General features: G+C 42.2%; 2 protein-coding genes across 11 annotated transcripts in view; one reads left to right on the forward strand and one right to left on the reverse strand.

The window, feature by feature from the left end:
* Positions 1-21,698, forward strand: part of NLRP12L (NACHT, LRR and PYD domains-containing protein 12) — a 43,940-nt gene that overhangs the window by 10,841 nt on the left and 11,401 nt on the right. For 5 of the 10 annotated variants that reach the window (XM_013990993.3, XM_013990992.3, XM_021079744.2 and 2 more), the window contains exons 3-7: positions 7,583-7,681; positions 7,764-7,851; positions 8,908-8,952; positions 11,306-12,965; positions 15,147-15,236. In XM_013990993.3, the coding sequence (XP_013846447.1) occupies positions 7,782-7,851; positions 8,908-8,952; positions 11,306-12,965; positions 15,147-15,236 (1,865 nt within the window). In that variant the 5' untranslated portion in view covers positions 7,583-7,681; positions 7,764-7,781. The remainder of the gene's footprint in view (positions 1-7,582; positions 7,682-7,763; positions 7,852-8,907; positions 8,953-11,305; positions 12,966-15,146; positions 15,237-21,698) is intronic. The other 5 variants (XM_013990989.3, XM_013990988.3, XM_013990991.3 and 2 more) reach the window with 1 other exon arrangement.
* Positions 18,574-20,132, reverse strand: TEX13B (testis expressed 13B). Its single transcript, XM_005657909.4, has 3 exons — positions 20,011-20,132; positions 19,394-19,884; positions 18,574-19,305 (listed from the first exon to the last, which is right to left on the reverse strand). The coding sequence occupies exons 2-3, from the start codon at positions 19,850-19,852 to the stop codon at positions 18,601-18,603; spliced, it is 1,164 nt and encodes a 387-aa protein (XP_005657966.1). The 5' UTR covers positions 19,853-19,884; positions 20,011-20,132; the 3' UTR covers positions 18,574-18,600.

The following is a 21,698-nucleotide window of genomic DNA, read 5'->3' on the forward strand; positions in this document are numbered from 1 at the left end:
TCCTCGTGGATACTAGGAGTTGGATTAGTTTCTGCTGTGCCACGAAGGGAAATAATCTCTGTGAAATAGATTATTATTCAAGTATAAAAAGGAATGGAGTACTGATACATGCTGCAACGTGGATGAACCTTGAAAACATTATGCTAAGTAAAAGAACCCAGACACAAAAGGTCACGTATTGTATGATTCCATTTATATAAAATGTCCAGAATAAGCAAATCCTTAGAGACATAAAGTAGAAATGTGGTTGCTAAGGGCTGTGGGAAGAGAGAATGGGGGTAGTAAATGCTTAATGGGTACAGCATTTTGGGGGGAACTGAGGAAAATGTTCTGGAATTAAATAGTAGTGATGGTTGCAAAACTTTGTGAATGTACTACAAAGTATTGAATTATATACTTTAAAAGACTGAAATTTAGGAGTTCCCGTCGTGGCGCAGTGGTTAACGAATCCGACTAGGAACCATGAGGTTGCGGGTTCGATCCCTGCCCTTGCTTAGTGGGTTAATGATCCGGCGTTGCCGTGACCTGTGGTGTAGGTTGCAGACATGGCTCGGATCCCGCGTTGCTGTGGCTCTGGCGTAGGCCGGTGGCTACAGCTCTGATTCAACCCCTAGCCTGGGAACCTCCATATGCCGCGGGAGCGGCCCAAGAAATAGCAACAATAACAACAACAACAAAAAAGACAAAAGACAAAAAAAAAAAAAGACTGAAATTTATATGTGAATTATATCTCAATATTATTTTTATTTTATTTTATTTTTAATTTTTTTGCTTTTTAGGGCCCCACTCTCGGCATATGGAGGTTCCAAGGCTAGGGGTCGAATCAGAGCTACAACTGTCAGCCTACGCCACAGCCACAGCTACGCAGGATCTGAGCCACGACTGCAACTTAGACTGCAGTTCATGGCAACACCGGATCCTTAACCCATGGAGCAAGGCCAGGGATTGAACCCACAACCTCATGGTTCCTAGTTGGATTTGTTTCTGCTGCACCACAACAGGGAACTCCTGTATCTCAATTTTATAAAGCACAAAGTCTCACTTTTGGCTTGGAGGTGAATTTTAAATTCGTAGCATTTCTTTCCCCTGTTTTTGACAGCATGCATACCACATCAGTCACCATGAAAAGTTGTACGGTTTGTTGACTGAAAAGACACACAGCTAAGGGTGTGAAGAGGAACTGAAATTAGCCCATACTCAGCTCTCTAACTTGTGTTTCCTAGCTAGGTGCTTTTCCAGCCCAGAGGAAGAAGCACCATTTTACCATTTTGTAATTCATCTGCCCAGAGGAGACCTCTTACCTTGATTTGTCTTCTTGGAGAGGGCTCTTTTTAGTATTTTGCATAAAGATTCCATATATTCTAGTGGAAATCCTGGTACAGTGGATACTACTTTCCCATCATGGAATTTGGGCCATCTCACAGCCTTTAACTCTGACTCTAATAACCAATTATAAAATGCCTCCATAATTCCCTCAAGTTCTATTGACTGTAACTCACTCTCTGATATAATTTCTTTTTTTAATTTATTGTTATTTTTATTTTTTAAAATTTTATTTTGTGGCCACCCCTGTGGCATATGGAAATTTATGGGCTAGGGATTGAATCTGAGCCTTAGCTCCGACCTATGCCACAGCTGCAGCAATGCTGGTCCCTTTAACCCATTGTTCTGGGTTGGGGATTGAACCCGTGTCTCCACAGTGACCTGAGCTGCTGCAGTTGGTTTCTTAACCCCCCTTGCTGCAGCAGGAACTCTTTTTTTTTTTTCTTCTTATAAATACTGTTTTTATTTATTTATTTTTTATTTTTTTATTTTTTGTCTTTTGTTGTTGTTGTTGTTGTTGTTGCTATTTCTTGGGCCGCTCCCGCGGCATATGGAGGTTCCCAGGCTAGGGGTTGAATCAGAGCTGTAGCCACCGGCCTACGCCAGAGCCACAGCAACGCGGGATCCGAGCCATGTCTGCAACCTACACCACAGCTCACGGCGACGCCGGATTGTTAACCCGCTGAGCAAGGGCAGGGACCGAACCCGCAACCTCATGGTTCCTAGTCGGATTCGTTAACCACTGCGCCACGACGGGAACTCCTGCAGAAGGAACTCTTAATTTCTTTTTTAAGCTTTATTGAAATATAATTGACATTCAGCACTGTGTAAATTTAAGGTGTGCAACATAATGATTTGACTTACTACATTATTAAATGATTACATCATCTCATACAGGTATAGCATTAAAGAAATGGAAAAATTTTTTTTCCTGGTGATAAGAACTCTTAGGATATATTCTCCTGACTTTCATACAGCAGTATTATCTTCATCATGCTGTACATTACATCCCTAGTACTTAATTTATCCTGTAACTGAAAGTTTATACCTTTTGACTGCCTTTATCTAATTTCCCTTTCTTGACCTCTGGTGATCACAAATCTGATCTCTTTTTCTATGAATTTATTTGTTTATTTGTTTTTGAAGTGTAACTGACCTATAACACTGTTAATTCCTGGTACACAACATAGTGATTTGATATCTCTATACATTTCAAAATGTTATCATAAATCTAGTTGTCATCTGTTGCCATACAAAGATATTATATAATTATTGATTATATTCTCCACACTGTGACTCATTTATTTTATAACTGAAAGTTGTGTACCTCTTAATCTCCCTCACCTATTTCTCTCTTCTCCGCTAGTCCCCTCCAATCTGGCTACCACCTGTTTGTTTTCTGTATCTATGACTCTGTTTCTCTTTAGTTATGCTTGTTAATCTGTTTTGTTTTTTAGATTTTACATATAAGTGAGATGATGTGGTATTTGCCTTTTTCTGTCTGACTTATTTCACTTAGTATAATACCCTCTAGGTCCACCCATGATGTTGCAAATGGCAGGATTTCATGGCTGTGTAATATTCCATTATATATATATATATAATATAATGGAATTATATTATACATATCTAATTATAATGGAATTATTATATATATACATACAACACACCTCTCCACTTCTTTATCCATTCATCTATCAGTAGGAACTTAGGTTCTTTCCATATCTTGGCTATTGTAAATAATGCTGCAATGAACATAGGTATGCATATATAATTTCTAATTAGTGTTTTAATTTTCTCCAGATAAGTACCCAGAAGTAGAATTGCTGGATTGTATGGTCATTCTATTTTAATTTTTTTAGGAATCTCCATACTTTTTCCCAAAGTGGCTGTGCCAATTTACATTTCCACCAACAGTGCACAGGGGTTCCCTCTTCTCCACATCCTTGCCAACACTTGTTACTCTCTTTTTGATAACAGCCATCCTGACAGGTGTGAGGTGATATCTCATTGCGGTTTTCATTTGCATTTCCCTAATTATTAGTGAATATTGAGCATCTTTTCATGTTCCTGTTGGCCATCTTATGTCTTCTTTGGAAAAATGTTCATTCAGCTCCTCTGCCCTTTTTTTTTTTTTTTTTTTTTTGGCCACACCCATGGCACACAGAAGTTCCTAGGTGAGGGAGCAAACGCACACCACAGCAGTGACCCAAGCCACAGCAGTGACAAGGCCAGATCTTTAACCCACTAGGCCACTTGGGAACTCCCCTCTTCCCATTTTTAGATTGGGTTGTTTGTTTTTTTGATGTTGACTTATATGAGTTCTTTGTATATTTTGAATATTAACCACTTATCGAATATATCATTTGCAAATATCTTCTCCCATTTAGCAAGTGATCTTTTTGTTTTATCAATCATTCATTATGCAAAAGCTTTTTAGTTTGATGTAGTCCTGTCTGTTTATTCTTGCTTTTGTTTCCCTTGCCTGGGAAGACATATCTAAAAAAATATTGCAGCCATAAAACTAAACAAACAAACAAAAATTTAAAAAATATTGCAAAGACTGATGTCAGCATACTGACTTTTTTTTTTCCTAGAAGCCTCATGGTTCAGGTATTATTACATTTAAGTCTTCAATCCATTTTGAGTTTACTTTTGTATATGGTGTGAGAAAGTAGTCCAGTTTGATTCTTTTGCATGTAGTTGTCCAATTGTCCCGAAACAATTTATTGAAGAGGCTGTCTTTTCCCCATTGTATATTCTCCCCTCCTTTGTTGTAGATTAATTGACCATATATGTGTGGGTTCATTTCTGGGCTCTCTATTTTGTTCCATTGATCTATATGTCTGTTTTTGTGCTGTATCATACTGTTTTCATTACTGTAGTTTTGAAGTATAGTTTGAAATTGGGGAGCATGATACCTCCTCTTTTGCTCTTATTTCTCAGTATTATTTTAGCTATTTGGGGTCTTTTGGGTTTCCATACAAATTTTATAATATATATTCTAGTTCTGTGAAAAATGCCATTGGTATTTTGATAGGAATTTCATTGAATCTGTAGATTGCCTTAGGTAGTATGGTCATTTTAACAATTTTAATTATTTGAATCCATGAGCGCAGTATATCTTTCAATCTCTTTGTTTCATCTTCAGTTTCTTTCATCAGTGTCTTATAGTTTTCCAAGCATAGGTCTTTTACCACCTTAGGTAGGTTTATTCCCAGGTATTTTATTCTATTTGATGAGACTGTGAATGGAATTGTTTTCTTGATTTCTCTTTCTAATAGATTGTTGTTAGTATCTCTGGTATAATTTCTTTGTCAGAGTTCTTCAGTTTCAGGCAACAGAAATTGATTCTGAAAAACTTAACTTGAGCAAAAATAGGGATTTTTTGGAAGGATACTGGAGTTACTTGAAACTACATGAAGTTTCCAAAAACAAGGCCTCTTGGAGGTCAGGAACTAAGGAAGCTTAGGGCATTTGGATAGCAGAATCTCAGTCTCTATAGTTTCCACTCAAGTTTTAAAATTCAGACATAGAGAATCTGATTATTCCATTAAGAGATAATGGGATATCTTGCCAAAACCAAGATCAGTGAAAGAATGCTGACAAACCAACCGGTAGTTACCAAAGGAAGTAAGAAAAAGAGAAGTGTCAACATCCAAATGGAGAAGGCGAGTAAGCCTTTAGATGAATAAATCTAGATTTCAGAGGAGAGGACTAGACTGGGATAAACAATTAGGAGTTGTAAGAATGATTGAAATAATGAGCATGGTGAAGATTGCCTAGGAAGAGAGTGAGTGGCTATGTACCCCTCCAGCTCCGTTACCTGAAGGCAAGAGCACTCATAGGAGTAATTTGTAACCAAAGAATTTTTCTCCACTTTTTAGAGGACATCATATTCCTAGTGTTTGGAAAAGAACCCCGGGTGTGGGAGTATAATCCTGGGCTGGGAACACTCCATCCCGTAAGAAGGAAGTTTTTCTATGGATATTTTAATATAATATAAATTCTTTCTGTCAGTTATAATAAATGACAACTTACTTTTTCTCTAACTTTTATTATTTATATTTCACTTGGTTCTCTGCTAAGTTTTTTATGTGTGTCATCTTATTTAATCCTTACAACAAAATAAGGAAGTAGTTATTGTTATCACCATATTTTATTTTATTTTTTGTCTTTTTTTTTTTTTTTTGGCCTTTTCTAGGGCCACTCCCACAGCATATGGAGATTCCCAGGCTAGGGGTCTAATGGGAGCTGTAGCCACTGGCCTACCCACAGCAATGCCAGATCTGAGCCTCGTCTGTGACCTACACTACAGCTCATGGCAACACCAGATCCTTAACCCACTGAGCAAGGCCAGGGATCGAACCCTTAACCTCATGGTTCCTAGTCTGATTCGTTAACCACTGAGCCACGACGGGAACTCCTCACCATATTTTAAAGATGGGTTATTGTAGTCTCAGAGTTTAAGTAATTTACCTGAAGTCATATCACTAGAAAGCAGTGGAAATCGAATTTAAGTAAGGTCTGAGTTCAGACATTTTTACTTCCTATCAAATGTTACAGCAACACCAATATTAGCTATAATTTAGAGTCATTGAGCCCTTTCTGTGTACCATGTGGTGTACTGAATACATCATATGCATACCTTACTTAATTCTCATAAAAATCTTATAAGAAAAGTACTATTGGAGTTCTCACCATGGTACAGCAGGTTAAGCATCCAGCATTGCTGCAGCTGTGGCATAGTTTGCAGCTGCAGCTTGGATTCGATCCCTGGCCTGGGCATGGCCAAAAAAAAAAAAAGAAAAAAAAAAGAAAAAAAAGAACACCACTGTTATTTCCATTTAATAGTTGAGGAATCTGAGGCTTAGAGATATTAATTCCATGGCTGTCACATAGTAAGTGGGGGAGTCAGGATCTGAACACATCCGTTTGATTCCAGAGCTTGTGTACTTCACCAATACACTCTATCAAAAATAACAAAATCTTAGAAAAGTGGTTCTCTTCTCTGGCTGTGTATTAGAATCGCTTGGGGAACTTTAAAAAATATCTATGCCAAACCTCATTATCAAAGATTCTGGTTTAATTGATCAGGAATGAAAATTAGGCATTGGATTTTTTCAAATATTTTATTCATTCAGTTTATTCAGTAGACATTTAATGAATGTCTTCTCTATGCCAAACACTTTCTAGGCATTCACTTTCTAGCAAGATATGTCAGTTAGCTATTGCCACAATAATACATAACAACAACCACAAAATCTCATTGGTGTAAACAGTTAAGAATTTATAAAGCATTTACTCTCACAGATCTGGATGCCATCTGGGATTCAGTTGATTAGGCAGGGTTCTGTTGGGCAACTCTGATTCAGACTGGGCTCCAGGACTATTAGTAAACTGGGGTGGCTCTACTTCATGTATTTCTCATCCTTGGACCAGTGGACTACCTGGGGGCTTGTTTCTCTCATGGCGCATCTCATGCCAGTGGCAGAATCACAAGAGGAGGGCATGTACAGCTGTGCAAACACATTTCAATCCCCTACTTGAGTCACATCTGTGTATACTCCATTACCTAAAGCAAGTCTCAAACCTGAGCTCAAAGACAGGAGGTGGGAAAGTAAGCTCCACTTCTTTTATGTGGATCTACCATGACAAAGGCTGAGAATTGGGACCAGTAATTCAATTTAGGAGGGAAAGACCAAAAATGAACAATAAGCTTGATGCATAAGAAAATCATCAAGTGTGTTAGAAATTGGTAAGTAATATTGCAAAAATGAAAAGAAAAATCTGGAGGGTGATGTGAAGGTGATTCTAATGTGCAACTGGGATTTAGGACCACTGATTTTCAGTGTTCAACCTTGGAAAGAAACATGGGCAAACATTCCCTCCACTATACTGAAAATAATAAAACAGATCCATAAAGCAGAAGAATCTTACTCAAGGTCCATAGGTAGATAGCCAGAGAAATAGAACTAGGACCTAGATTTCCTGACTCTCTAGACTGTTTCTCTTATACTACAGTATTCTAATCTGTGGTCTTCTCCCTTTACCAATGGTACCAAAGTGTGTTGTAGAAGGACACAGTCATTCTTTCTTATTTTGACCACAGACATTAGAGGTATACTTCCTAAATCCTATCCTTCCTTTCTAGCTCATTTCAAAGCTCAATTTGATATTCTTTGTATTTATACTCTTCAAAAGTCTGCGTACATTCCAATATCCTCTTTTTAATTCTTTTTTTCTCTTCATGTTGAAGACTGTTGGTTTTGGTCTATCTTCATGTGATCTTCTAGTCCCACCCCAGCTATCTACTTGGTTATTTGGCCGTCTCTCTTCCCCAACTCTAATGCCTTAAGTGAGTAGTCTTTCTTGAAGTTACTTTCTTATTCTGGGCTTCCACCAGGGCTTAGAGTAATCATTTATGTTTTGGGTTACAGTCTTCTTGATTTGCCAAGATGAACAGTCAAAAGAAAAGAAAAGATATGGAACCTGCTTGTACCTGGAGTTTATTGTCTGAACAGAAAGGTGAGTAACTGAATAAGGTAAGAGAGGATATAACCCACATAATCTTGTTCGTTCTCTTTCCCCTCCTTCTTCTCCTCATGGATTTTGGGATTCTCCAGAATCTGAATGTGTATAGGTATATATATATTAAGATCATACATGGATACAGAATTTGCCCATTAATAATCTCTCCATAATTTTGTGCTTCCTCAAATGAGAGCGAACAAAGTCAGAAAGAAGGGGCAACTCTTGTTTATACTGTTTTCCATAGACCCCAAAGCATTTATAATCATAAAAGACTCTTAAGTCTCTTCCTTTACTGTAACCACAGATTTTCACAGGAGACAGCACAAAAGAGTAGAGCAAAGATAGCTGGATTCCTTCCCTTTGTGGCTGATTCCTAAACTCTAAGGGATGTTTAGTTATGGGGCATAAAAACTGGTTATCTCCAACAGACCACTAACTTGCTGCCCATTTCTATGACATTCTAATATATGCCTCGCCGGACACTGCCTCTTCCCATTCGCTTAGTCACACCTCCCAGCTGTGTCTCCCTCTTGCCTATAAAGGTGTGCAAGTACTACAGACCTATAGGAACGTTGAAGGATATGTGTGTGTGCATATATATTTAAATGTAGGTTATGGTGTATTTCTGTCAAACTAATACTAGCAATGCCTTATTCTTTATCATTAATGAGCTGGGCATAACAGAAACTCCAATAGAAGTAATAAGCTAATGTTCAAAGGAAAGCAAAATACCAGCAATAGTCACTTCAAATAGTGTATGCCCTTTTAAGTTCACATCTAAAATTTTCCTTATATTATCATATAAATGTTTACACCCTAAATATATGTGTGTGGGACGTTCTTAGGTTTTACTTTATGTTGGACATTAGCTATAAAATACCTTTTTGGTAAGTTAGAATAGATGTGAGGTGGCTTGCTTTCTTTGTTGTATTTCTGTTTGAAGAATAGCATGAATGGCTGTAACAGCATGGCTAAATCTCTGTGTATTTAATGTTTTGGGGTGAAGGTGTATTTGTGCTGCTCTTAACCCTAACTCTTTTCCTCCTACAGCTGCTTCAAGTTCTCTGACTTCATCTTCATGGAAGGAGCTTACAGGTAAATGTCTTTTTTACTCTTTTTCTCTTTTGGGAATAGTGCCTCCCATGAACCCAACTGCTCCTCCCTACTCCTCTCCCGATTCTTCCTCCATATTCACTGGGTAACAATAAGTTTTTTGTAATATCCATGAAGCCCTAAACTGTCATTAACAAATGGAACTTTTATATGTAATAGGTGTTCACATACTAGGAGGACCACTGATGATGGTGTCAAGCACCAGACGTACAGAACTTTATGGACTGAATAGATCGTCTGGAATGATCTAGATTGAGGTCAATAAGTCACAGCTAGTGGGCCAAATCTAGCCAGCTGCCTATTTTTGTAAAAAAGTTTTACTGGAACCAGTCATATACATATTGTCTATGCTGCTTTTGCACTAAATTGGCAGTTTTATTGCGCTTCACTTTATTGCACTTCACAAATATTGTGGTTCTTTACAAATTGAAAGTTTGTGGCAGCCCTGTGTTGTCAGAAGATGGTTAGCATTTTTTTTGCAGTATTTTGTAATTAAGGTATGTGTGTCGTTTTTTAGACATAATGCTATTGCATACTTAATAGACTATAGGATAGTGTAAATGTAACTTTTATATGCACTGGGAAACCAAGAAAATTGTGTGGCTTGCTTTATTGCAATATTAACTCATTACCATGGTCTGGAACTAAATCCACAATATCTCCGAGGTGTGCCTATAATTGCAGCAGAGACCCAAAAGCCTAATCTATATGTGGAATTTTATAGAAAAGTTTGCCAGCACTTATCTAGATCAGCATCCCCCAAACTGAATTCTACAGAATCACTATTCTCCAAGAGTTAATTATTTTGCTTTTAAAAAAGGGTTCTGTAGCCATTTAAGACCAGAAAATACTGGATTAAACAAAGCTAAACAGCCTGGGTTTTTTTTTTAACTATGGACCGGCTCAGAGCCTTTCATATGCTAATATGCAATGAGAAACTCTAAAAGGAAATAGAAGGTGTATTCCCTTAACCTTATTTGACCACTGGACACCTTTTTCACAGCTTCCTATTAATATCTTGCAAAAGTGGAGTTCTGGTCGTGGCTCAGTGGTTAACGAATCTGACTTGGAACCATGACGTTGCTGGTTCGATCCTTGGCCTTGCTTAGTGGGTTAAGGATCCAGCGTTGCCATGAGCTGTGGTGTAGGTCGCAGACTTGGGTCCAATCCCGTGTTGCTGTGGCTGTGGGTAGGCTGGCGGCTACAGCGCCAATTAGACCCCTAGCCAGGGAACCTCCACATGCCATGGAAGTGGCCCTAGAAAAGGCAAAAAGACAAAAAAATATATATATCTTGCAAAAGTGTTCCATGGAAAATTTATTTTAAGGGAAATGCTAGCTTAGACATTCACTTAGAAATTTAAACTTGATAACTGATTCTTTGGGTTATTTTTTTTTCTAGTTGCAAAAAGTAAAAAGCTATGTGGTATAGTTTTTAAACACATAGGTCATGGTCTTAATATAGGCTGAGTCTTAATTTAAGTCTCTGCCACTTACTATCTGTCAAGCCTTGGGCAAGTTACCCAATGCTATAAGCAGGCCTGGCTACATATTTATGGGGTATGGTGCAAAATGAAAAGGCAGGATTCCTTGTTCATAAATTACTAAGAATTTCAAGGAGTTCACTGGTGTCTCAGTGGGCAAAGGATCTGGTGTTGTCACTGCTGTGGCATGGGTTCAATCCCTGGCCCAGGAACTTCCACATGCTGTGGGCTCAGCAAGAAAAAAAAAAAAAAAAAAAGAAAAAAGAAAGTGAAACAAGGCTGGGGAGCAGAGGTAGACAGGGCTCAGATTGCAGCACACCTTGTAGGATAAGGTAAGGATTTTGGATTTTATTTCAAGTGCAGTGAAACCTCTTGAAAAGTTTTGGGCAGGGCAGTGACATGATGTAATTGATAATTTTAGAAGATCACACTGGCTCTTTGTGGGGAGGGGAGTCATAGATGGCAAGAGTAGATGAGTAAGGGGCTGTTTCAGCACTCCAGGAAAGAGTTTGATAGTGCCATGTGCTTGGGTGGTATTTGAGGACATAGTAGTAAGTGGATTGGAGGCTTATTTCAACTGGACCTTTCTAATTGAATATGGAGGATTCAAGGAAAAAAAAGAAATAATGACTCCTAACATTTTTCTGAGCAATTGGGTGGCACTCTCTAACTCAGATGAGATGCTTGGGGAGGGTTTTTTTGTGGGGGGCAGTGGAGTAGAAATCAAGAACTCAGATACAGTTTGAGGAGCCTTTGAGATATACAAGTGGTGATGGTGGTATTAGTTATAGTTGTTGTTTGTATTGTTGTCTAGGATTCTGTGATTACTAATTCTTGGTGTCACCTCATTAGATTACCGGGAAGTATTTAAAAAACATCTAAAAGAAAAATACCTAAAAATAGGAGTCGATAAATGTTATCACCACGGCAAGCATATAGACTCACGACTGCTTGTTGTAAAAGAACACTGTATATCAGAAAAGCCATCATGCGGAATTCCTCAACAAGATAATTTTATTGAGATGGAACATGTGTTTGATCCTGATGAAGAGGGCTCCAGCTCACCCCGAACTGTGGTGCTTCAGGGATGTGCTGGGATTGGGAAAACAGCTGTGGTGCATAAGTTCATGTTTGACTGGGCAGCAGGAATGGTTACTCCAGGCAGATTTGACTATGTCATCTACATCAACTGCAGAGAAATAAGCCATTTTGCTAACCTTAGTGCTGCTGACCTGATCACTAACACTTTTCAAGATGTAGATGGACCAATCCTGGATGTTATTCTTACATATCCAGAGAAGCTTCTGTTCATTCTGGATGGGTTTCCTGAGCTTCAGTACCGTGTAGGTGACCAGGATGAGGATCTTAGTGCCAACCCCCAGGAGAGGAAGCCAGTAGAGACCCTCTTATGTAGTTTTGTGAGGAAAAAACTGTTCCCAGAATCCTCCCTCCTGATAACTGCTCGGCCTGCGACCATGAAGAAGCTCCACTCTCTGTTAAAACAACCTCTCCAGGCAGAGATCCTGTGGTTTACAGATGCTGAAAAGAGAGCATATTTCTTGAGTCAGTTTCCAGGTGCTAATGCAGCAATGAGAGTCTTTCATGGTCTGCAAGAAAATGAAGGCCTTGACATTATGTCTTCTCTTCCCATCATCTCCTGGATGATCTGCAGTGTTCTGCAGTCACAAGGAGATGGTGACAGAACTCTTATGAGGTCACTTCAGACCATGACTGATATGTATCTGTTCTACTTTTCCAAGTGCCTCAAAACCCTTATAGGCATCTCAGTGTGGAAGGGACAAAGTTGCCTGTGGGGCCTTTGCTCTTTGGCTGCAGAGGGACTTCAGAACCAGAAGGTCCTATTTGAAGTCAGTGACCTCAGAAGACATGGGATAGGAGTGTATGATACCAGCTGCACTTTTCTCAATCACTTTTTGAAAAAAGTTAAAGGAGGTGGAAGTGTCTACACTTTCCTTCACTTTAGTTTCCAAGAATTCCTGACCGCTGTGTTCTATGCCCTGAAGAATGACAGCAGTTGGATGTTTTCTGATCAAGTGGGGAAAACTTGGCAAGAAATATTCCAACAATACGGAAAAGGGTTTTCATCATTAACAATACAATTCTTATTTGGCCTCTTACATAAAGGAAAGGGAAAGGCTGTGGAAACTACTTTTGGAAGAAAAGTCTCTCTGGGACTTCGAGAGGAGTTATTGAAGTGGACTGAGAAAGAAATAAAGGATAAATCTTCTAGGTTACAGATTGAGCCAATGGATTTGTTTCACTGTTTGTATGAGATTCAGGAAGAAGAATATGCAAAAAGGATAATTGATGATTTAGGGTCAATTATACTGCTTCAACCTACCTATACAAAAATGGACATTCTGGCTATGTCGTTCTGTGTAAAAAGCAGCCATAGTCACCTGTCAGTGTCTCTGAAGTGTCAGCACCTACTTGGATTTGAAGAGGAAGATCGAGCCTCAGCATTCATGCCACCAGCCTCGACATTTAATCAGTGAGTATATTAATGTCTTTTTCCCAGTGTTTTGGCCTACAGAAATGATGGACCTTCTTGTTCATTTCAAGTGAACCTGAAAGCACATGATCATTTCTCACATTGTCAGTAAATAAGTTATCTCTGCAGTCAACACAATAGGGATTTATTGAGTATCTACCACTTATTGAACACTGGCCTAGGTAGACACTGAGGGAAAGCTAACATTTTTGAGCACTCACTATGTGCCAGGCACTGCACTAGCCACTCCAAGTGTGTGTATGTGAGTGTGTGTCTATTAGTCTTCATTGTCACCCAGTGAAGGTGCTTTATAATTATAAAAAGTTATAAGCACAGAAGTCATCAAGATTATCATTGAACCAGGAACTTCCACCTTCAGTATGTACGGCCAAAAAAAAAAAAATTATCATTGAAGGCCCTGCTATTTTGGTTATTGATGACTAGTCTGGAAAAGGTTGTAAATTTAGTGTTGAATTGGCCATCACTCTCTTCTACATATATTTCATCACTGAGGCCTGGAAGAGCTCCAGGTTGGTAAGGGATAGAGCTGCACTCCTATGTATATTGCTATAAAGCATGGGTTCTTCTTGCCAGACTCACACCTACACAGAGAGTCAAGAGCTGGAGTTCAAAGAGGCTTAGGTAAACCACTTGTACAATACAGACTCTGTATACTACAAAAAACAGCTCTACTGACTATTGTCTGGTAAGCGCCACTGGTTTTAAGTCTTTTCAATACTCAGGTTAACATGGACAGTGTCTCTCCTTTATTTGTGGGGCCAGGTGAGGGGTAGGGGACATTGAGAAGGAGATGAGAGTAGGCAGAAAGCTCAACTTGGGAAGTGAGTTAACCAGTCTTTTCTCTGATATTTCCTCAGTGGGCAGTAGCATAGAGGTGGAAATGACCATGGGGTATGTGTGTTTGTGGGAAGTGAGAAGAAGGGAGTGGAGGTGCAGCAAAAGTTTTTTTGGGTCCAGAGGGGAAAGGTTAGAAGTTACATGGACTTGGAATTGCGGAAGACCTTGGTTATAGTCAATGAATTCATGACAGCTTCAATCCAACTGTGTACTAAAAGTAAAATAATGGACTGTATACATTGAGAGATTTTAGCACTGATGGAGACAAAAAAGAACTTCTAGTTCATTGTGGATTCCCAGAAAATCAGCCTTAGATGGAGTCCCCACCCTTCAATCCCCTTGCCTTTATGAGAGAGCTTAAACTCTCTTCAAAATTTAATGCAAGATTTCCCACTGTGGTGCAATGGGATGAGAGGCATCTTGGGAATGCTAGGACACAGGTTCCATCCGTGGCCCAGCACAGTGGGATAAGGATCCAGCATTGCTGCAGCTGTGGCCTAGGTCACAACTGCAGCACGGATTTGATCCCTGACCCAAGAACTTCATATGCTGTGGGGCAGCCAAAAAAGAAAAAAAAAAAAAAACTAATGCAAAAAGCTTTTCCCAAGCTTGTTGACTAAATGAGCTTACTACAGTTGATCCTTGAACAAAGGTTTGAACTGTGCAGGTCGACTTAGACTGTGGGTTTGTTTTTTTTTTTTCAATAAATGTGTACTGTAATACTATAGGACCGAGGTTGGTTGAATCTTCGGATGCAAAACCTCCAATATGGAGGGAGAGGGAGGGATGACTTTAAAGTTTTACATAGATTTTCAATTGCAAGGGTGTTGCTACCCCCAACTCCCATGTTGTTCAGGGGCCAACTATATTGAACTTTCCTCGGTCTCAATTATTGTCGTCAGTTCTTCTGTTAGTACTAACAACCAAGAGTTAGTTATAGTTTAGATAAACACTTTGGGCAAGTCACTTGACCTCTCTGAACATCTGCAAAATGACTATTATAATACCTGTCACTGGATTAGGGAACAGATAAATTCTGTGCATAAAGTGCTTACTTCAGTGCCTGGCACACAGTAACATAGCTTTGGAGTCAGATAGACTTAAGCACTGACCTTTATTCTGTTCCTCTGTGACCTTGGGCAAATTACTTAACGTTTTTGTGCCCTCTTAATTTCTTTATCTGCAAAATGGGGTAAAACACCCTAAGGTTTTTGAAAGAGTTAAATTTAGTGCTAGTATGGCAATACAAGCCAAAGTAAGCCTTTAACTTAAAATTTTGTTTTTGATCATTTTAAGTTATTTTCACTTTCTCATCTCTTTTAGGCCCTTCCAACTGTGCACTTTGCCAGTATCTCCACTACATTTGTTCTGCCAAGCACTCCGTAACCCATACTGTAAAGTCAAAGAACTGAAGTAAGTTAACTTTGCTTTAAACTCTAAGGTGTCTGCGGGTAAAGACTTCTAGGTTGCTAGAAATTGCATTCCCAGCTGATTAGACTTGAAAACGAAGTATAGCAACTGCTACAAAGCGTGCCTGTAGCAGAACAGCAAATGAAAAGATACTCTAGGAGTTCTTGTCATGGCTCAGTGGAAACAAATCCGACTAGAAACTACGAGGTTGAGGGTTTCATCCCTGGCCTCTCTCAGTGGGTTAAGGATCCGGCATTGCCATGAGCTGTGGTGTAGGTTGCATATGCGGCTCGGATCTGACATTGATGTGGTTGTGGTGTAGTTTGGCAGCTGTAGCTCCGATTCAACCCCTAGGCTGGGAAGCTCCATATGCTGTGGGTGTGGCCCTAAGAAGCAAAAACAAACAAACAAACAAACAAAAAAAAAAACAAAAAAAAAACTCTACAAGCCTAGAAGTGGTAGGGAGTCAGGCATAGATTACTGCCAACCCCTCCTGACTCTTCCCCTTTTGTGTGTGTGGCTTTTGCTGGAGTGAGTGGATGTCAGGCTATTCGTAATACCTAAGAGATTTGTGTCTGATGCCCCTCCTGGACCTAACCCACCCACCTGCCATTACCTTCTAGTCTCCCACTGTCTTCCCCCTTGGTTTTCTTTTCTCTCTCCATTCCCCACCCCATCATCCTCTGCAGTTATTCCCCCAAGTGCCATTGCTCAGAAGCCCCCACAGTGACTTTATGTTCTCACTCACTCTCAAGTGCCTTGTCTGCTTGTCTGTCCACATCATAAACCCACTCCCTTGCCACACAGACCAGTTTCTGCTTTCCTTCCCTCCTGTCCAAGAGGAAGACGTAGCCTTTCTAAACCCACCAAAGCCAGTAATTCACTTACTCCTTTTTTGTGAGCATTTATTCTACTTTATACAAGACATAAGTATGTAAAGATGTAAAAGCCCTCCACCCTACCGCCCCATACCTCACCCCACCTCATACCCCAACACCTGCTTCACACTAGCTGATCCTGATCCCGCCCCTCCTAGTTAATACCTTGTTTGCTAAATGTCTTCCCAGACTTTTTTTTCCTATTCAAATATAAATCTATAATACACACAGCATACACATATACTTACAGAACTTTTGAAAGTTTTGTTTCAAAAAAACCACAACTGGCTATCATATTTTTTTTTTCATTGAACAGTGCAGTGGACATGCCTCCAATACAGTATGCAGGATCTACCTCAGTCAAAGTCCTTGAAGAGCCCCTCTCATTGACTGAACTTCCTCACTTCTGTTCACTCTGAAGTCCTTACAATTGGGCTTCTTCCCCACAACCCAACCCAGACTGGCTCAAAGATGAAAAGTGATCACCAGACCTAGTGAACACTTTTCACTTCCTGTCTTCGGCTCCCCTACACCCACTTCCCAGCAGCCCTGGGCACTGCTGAACTCATTCCCCTTGAAACTCTCTCACCCTTGTTCTGACTACTGCTAAGTACCTCACTGCCTCCATGGTCCCCAACCAGGGGCAAATCTGTTACCCAGTGCACACGTGGCAATGTGTGGAGACATTTTTGGTTGTCACAGTTTTTGCAGGGGTAGGGTATGCTACTGGTACCTAGTGAGTAAAGGTCAGGGATTCTGCCAAACATCCTACATTGTACTGGACAGCCTCGTGCAACAGAATCATTCAACTTCGAGTTATGAGTGCTGAGATTAGGAAACCCTACCCCAGAAGGATGTAAACCAGCCTAAGGATGTTTCTGACAAGTGAAGGCTAAGGGTCTTGCCCCAGTCTTGATAGTTGTTCACATCTGCCCCAACAGAAGACAGCCCAAAGTCTCATCTAGCCACTGCAGAGAGGTACCAGGGCTATGACAGCTTCAGTATCTAGGTCTGCCCCCAGTCGATGTCCAGGGCTCCTTCATTTGTCTCAGTCTGGCTCATCCTTCCTCCTGTGGGCTTAACCATACATTTAGCCCCCCTCAACACAGCTTACAGTCATCAGAGGGAGAGAGGCAGACCATCCTCCCCCTTTTACCCCCTCTGCCTAGAAACCCATCTCCCACTGGGTTATGTGCTATTCCACATTTCTGAATTCACGAGGAGCTTTGTAGCCAGATTTCCTTCCCACTGTTTTCCTGGTGATATTTTGGGGGAGAGAAATTCTCAGGATGGCACCATATCTGTTCAGTGGTCTAGACCCGCAAACCCTCCAGGCACTATCAGTGGGTGACTCACCTCCTTGGCAGTGGCATGAGTTCCCTGTTCAATCTGACTGTCCTAGTTCTGCCCCTTGGAGACTGGGAAGGATTCTCCTATCCTGGGGCTGAACGATAGTGGTCCTCATGTGCAGCTGGTGTTGGCATCCTGTGTATGCAGCCCTGAGGGTTAACCCCAGGCCTGTTTTGACTGTTTCTCATGAAATAACTCACTCAGAAGATGAATGAGCTTCCTGTACAGTTCATTCCTGGAGACTCTTAGGATGCAGGAATCCCCACCGCCTGTCACTGCCTGATGCACCTCCTCAGCCAGTTCTGACATTTTCTTTGACACTCTGTGGTTTGCAACTGCTCTTCTGGTGCGTTTCTGACCTGCCAATAATTTGGTTTCCCAGAACAAGAACTCAACTCAAGTTAGCCTAAAGAAAAGGGGATCTGTGTAAAGTAGATTTTCAATCAGCACAACTGCAGGAAGTAGAAAAGTGGTTGGGTTTCCACACTCCATCACTGGGTCACAGGATTACCTCCCCTCTGCTTCTCTGTGCCTTTCTGCTCCCTGGGGCCTCACACTGCCATTCTCTAAGACACCTGCCCTCTGTAAAGCACACGTTTCTGCTCCTCCATGTCCATGACTGACCTTGGCCCCTACCCCAAATGACCCCACTGCTTCATTGCCCAACACCATCCTGACTATGGAATCTGCCTCTCTGTTCAGATTCTCTAGTGTGAGAATATGTTTGGCTCAGGATGGGTCAAATGTCCACTCCTGCTCCAAGAACCTACAGCCTAGTTGGAAGCGGGGAGGGAGGGGAGGTGTTATATACATGGCTGCTCAGGTCCACCATATACTGGGGTTGGGGAGACACACACACACACACACACACACACACACACACACACACACACACACACAGAAGCTGCAGCAGTTCTGGGGTGTTCAATGCTAATGCTCTGGAATACAAAAGAGGTTATTAAAACTCATCTTTCCTTGTCAATCCACACCCCCCTCCCCCTCCCCTTGCCCCCAAGCTCATAACCTTATTCTCCTACTCTTCCCCTCCCCCACCCCACCCCCCACCCGGCTTTCCCAACTCTCTCTGAACACTGAATTCCCATTGGGATATATTTCTGTTATGTTTTATATTTCTGAATTCACTGAGGGGTTTGCAGCCAGATACCCCTCCCACAGCGGAAGCAAACTTCCCTCCGTGAAAAATTCACAGCTTTACACCAAGGGCAGTCCCAGTCCCCTGGCCTGCGAAATACTGGAGGTCTTCTCTGCTGATGGGGATCAGAGTCTCTCCTGTCTCTCTGCGGTTCCTGAGGCTCTAGTCCCTGGGCCCCCATATTGGACCACAAGCTAATATCAAAGGGTCCCCAGTTGGGAGATGGAGCTGCTGCTGTGAACGTTGCTGTGGGTGGGGATGATGCGGGTGGGGATGGTGTGGATGCCTCTGAGAAGGGGAACAAGGGGCATGGGTAGGAGTATGTGAATGAGGCAGGGAGCTGGACAGTGAGGGGTTCCGGTGAGACGGTGGGCTCGGGCTTGAGGGTCTCGGGGAAATAATACATGGCTGTGTCTGTTGACCCGAGATCTCCCTCCCTCTGCCTGCCAGAAGTGTAATCTTTCTTGTCCACAGCTCCGAGAAGCTGCATTAGGTTAAGGTCTTCACTCAGCTCCTCTGTTTCCGCCCTCTCCGCATCCTTGTGACTTCCTCCGCCTCCTGCGGCGCCGAAAGCAGTAGCAGTAGTAGCTGCGGTGCTGGCCTCCTCTTTCTCCTCACCTGCTCCTTCAGTTCCAGCGGCAGTGGCCAGGCCTGGTCCCTCTGCGACTGGCCCTGGCTGAGCCCTCAGCTCCTGGAGAGAAGAGGACGGAGTTGGGACCTGTTCTGGGGGCTGACGGGAGGGGGTGGGGGATGGGGCACAGACCGAGGGGTAATCTTACGGCCTGGAGGAGCTTCCACCTCAGGAGGTCCCGTTCTTTCTGCACCTCGGCCAGGCTGGTGTGGGCCAGCTGCAGGCGGAAGGCCGCCTCCTTGCGCTCCATCTCCAGTTGCGACGTGAGCAACTTCAGGTCTGAGGCCAAAGCCTGTGCGGCCGACTTGTGCAGTTTGGCGAAGTCGTGCAGCCACTGCACCCTGCGCCCGTGTAACTGGCCCTGCCTGCGGGCAAAGCGGACGCCCAGGGCCAGGCTGCCCCAGGCACAGGCCTCTTTGGCCTCGCTGGGCACCTCACTGGTCTCCAGGATGGCCCTGAGCTTGTCCTCCACCTCCTCCCAGGACAGGATTATATTATCCAGGTAGAACTCAGGGCCTTTCGCGTGCCTGGCGATCTTCTCGTTGATGAAGGCCACGACTGTGTGATGGTGGAACCCACCACTGGCGTCCTCGGGGTTCAGAGCCATGATGGCTGAGGGCCTTTAGGGCTTGGCTGACCCTGCGGGGATGAATCAACCTGTAGTACCGTCTCACCTCATCTTGTTCTCCGCCTCCCACGTCACACGCTCTTAAAGACCACCTGACTGGCTTTCCCCGCCCCAGGACACCGCCCAACAGGCCTCACCTCCTGGCCAGTGGCGAAGCAGGCCGGACACACCCGCCAGCCACGCCCAGTGGTACCTCTTTCTCCCGGAGGGCTCCGAAGAAAGAAAGTCTCTAGGCCGTTCCTCAGTCTTTTACTTTCGGAATGTTCTAACTTCCAGAAACAGCAGGGGTGTGAGGGGTGCGCAAGGAAGATGGCCCTCTCTCCCAGGATATAAGGAAACTCCCTACACTGTTGATAGTCTTTGAAGGCGGGAAGAAGCAAGAGTGGTCAGAAAAGACTTAGAAGCAAGAATAAGAATCGCTTGTAATCAAGTACAAAAAAAATCCGACCTCCCCACCATAATGGTTTGTCCCACTCGCGCGTCCCGCCCCTCCTAGAGATGGAATATTCTAGAACCGGAAACAGTTCCCCACCCCACCCCCCATCTCTAAGGGCCTCAGCTACCCCCCTGCAGGAAGTAGGTGGAGCCAGAGTACAGCCTCACCCCTCATCACCCTGAGTGGTAACAAATCCTGGCCACATCCACTCCCAAAAAAGTGTCTTGAATGTCTCCATTTCCAGCCTTCTCCCTCCTTCCATTCGCCGCCCCCCCACCCCCGCAATTTCTTCCCTGGACCACTGAAGCCCTCTGATATCAGGTTTGTCTCCTTCCCTCCCTTGTCATCAGAGGGGTCCAGTCTTGTCTCTTTAAACTTCCAGTGGCCTTTTGAGCCCTAGAGGATAAGCCAGACAGCCCTCAGGCAGAGTACTACTACTTTGTCATTTACTGTATGACATTGTTCTGTAACTTTTACCTATGGGCCTAAGTTGAGGACTGAATGACAAAGTGCATCTAAATTAGTAACGTTTTCTGTGGTCTCATTTTTGTAAAATGTACAAATCGTGTGTGTGTGTGTGTGTGTGTGTATGTATGTATTTGCATATGTTTCCATCATCTTGGAGAAAGGAGTGGGAGCATATACACCAGACTTTTAATCTCTGGGATGTGGAGTTGAAGGGGGAGTTGGGGAAAAGTTTTCATCTTTTAAAAACAAATCTTTCTATGATTTAATTTGTCGCAGGGAACATATAATGCTATATGTATGCATGCATTACAAATCTGGAAAGTTATATACTAAAGTTTTAACAGTGGTTATCTTTGGGTGATAGGGATACAGTATTTTCTCAAAAAAAGTTATTCTTTGCATTTTCCTCTATTGTAAAAATTATTTATAGTAAGCATGCATGATGTATTTCCAAAATTTTTAAATATTTTTCTGATAATTTCTGATCATTGTAAATGATCTTTAGACACCCAAAAAGTAAATGTCTCCCTATAAACCAACCCTTCCCTCCAACCTGGAAGATAATCATTGTTAGTAGTTTGGTATATATCCTCCACTGTTTTAAAGTAGGTCATAGTAAATAACTGGAAGTTTCTCAAGTGAAGCATCTTCTTTCTTGCTTCCTGGCTTTTGCATAGGCTGCGCCATGAGTGAATTGTCCCTCAGCCCCTCCCGCTGTCCTCACTTCGGTTCTCCTCATCCACCCAACTTCGGTTCAATTTTTATTACCCTTTCACAGCAGCATTCAAGTATTTGCTCCTTTTATAAGTATTTCTCAATCTTTCAAACCCAGACCCCCACCCCCCACCCCCATGACCCCGCCAAGCTAGGCTGAACTGTGCCACCACGATTCCTTGTGCATACTACTTGCAGTACTTTCCA

The sequence above is a fragment of the Sus scrofa genome, chromosome X (genome assembly GCF_054392235.1).
Source record: "Sus scrofa isolate SSC_HxYL_T2T_F1_AM1 chromosome X, Sscrofa_HxYL_maternal_Yorkshire_Landrace_v2.0, whole genome shotgun sequence".
Classification (NCBI taxonomy): domain Eukaryota; kingdom Metazoa; phylum Chordata; class Mammalia; order Artiodactyla; family Suidae; genus Sus; species Sus scrofa.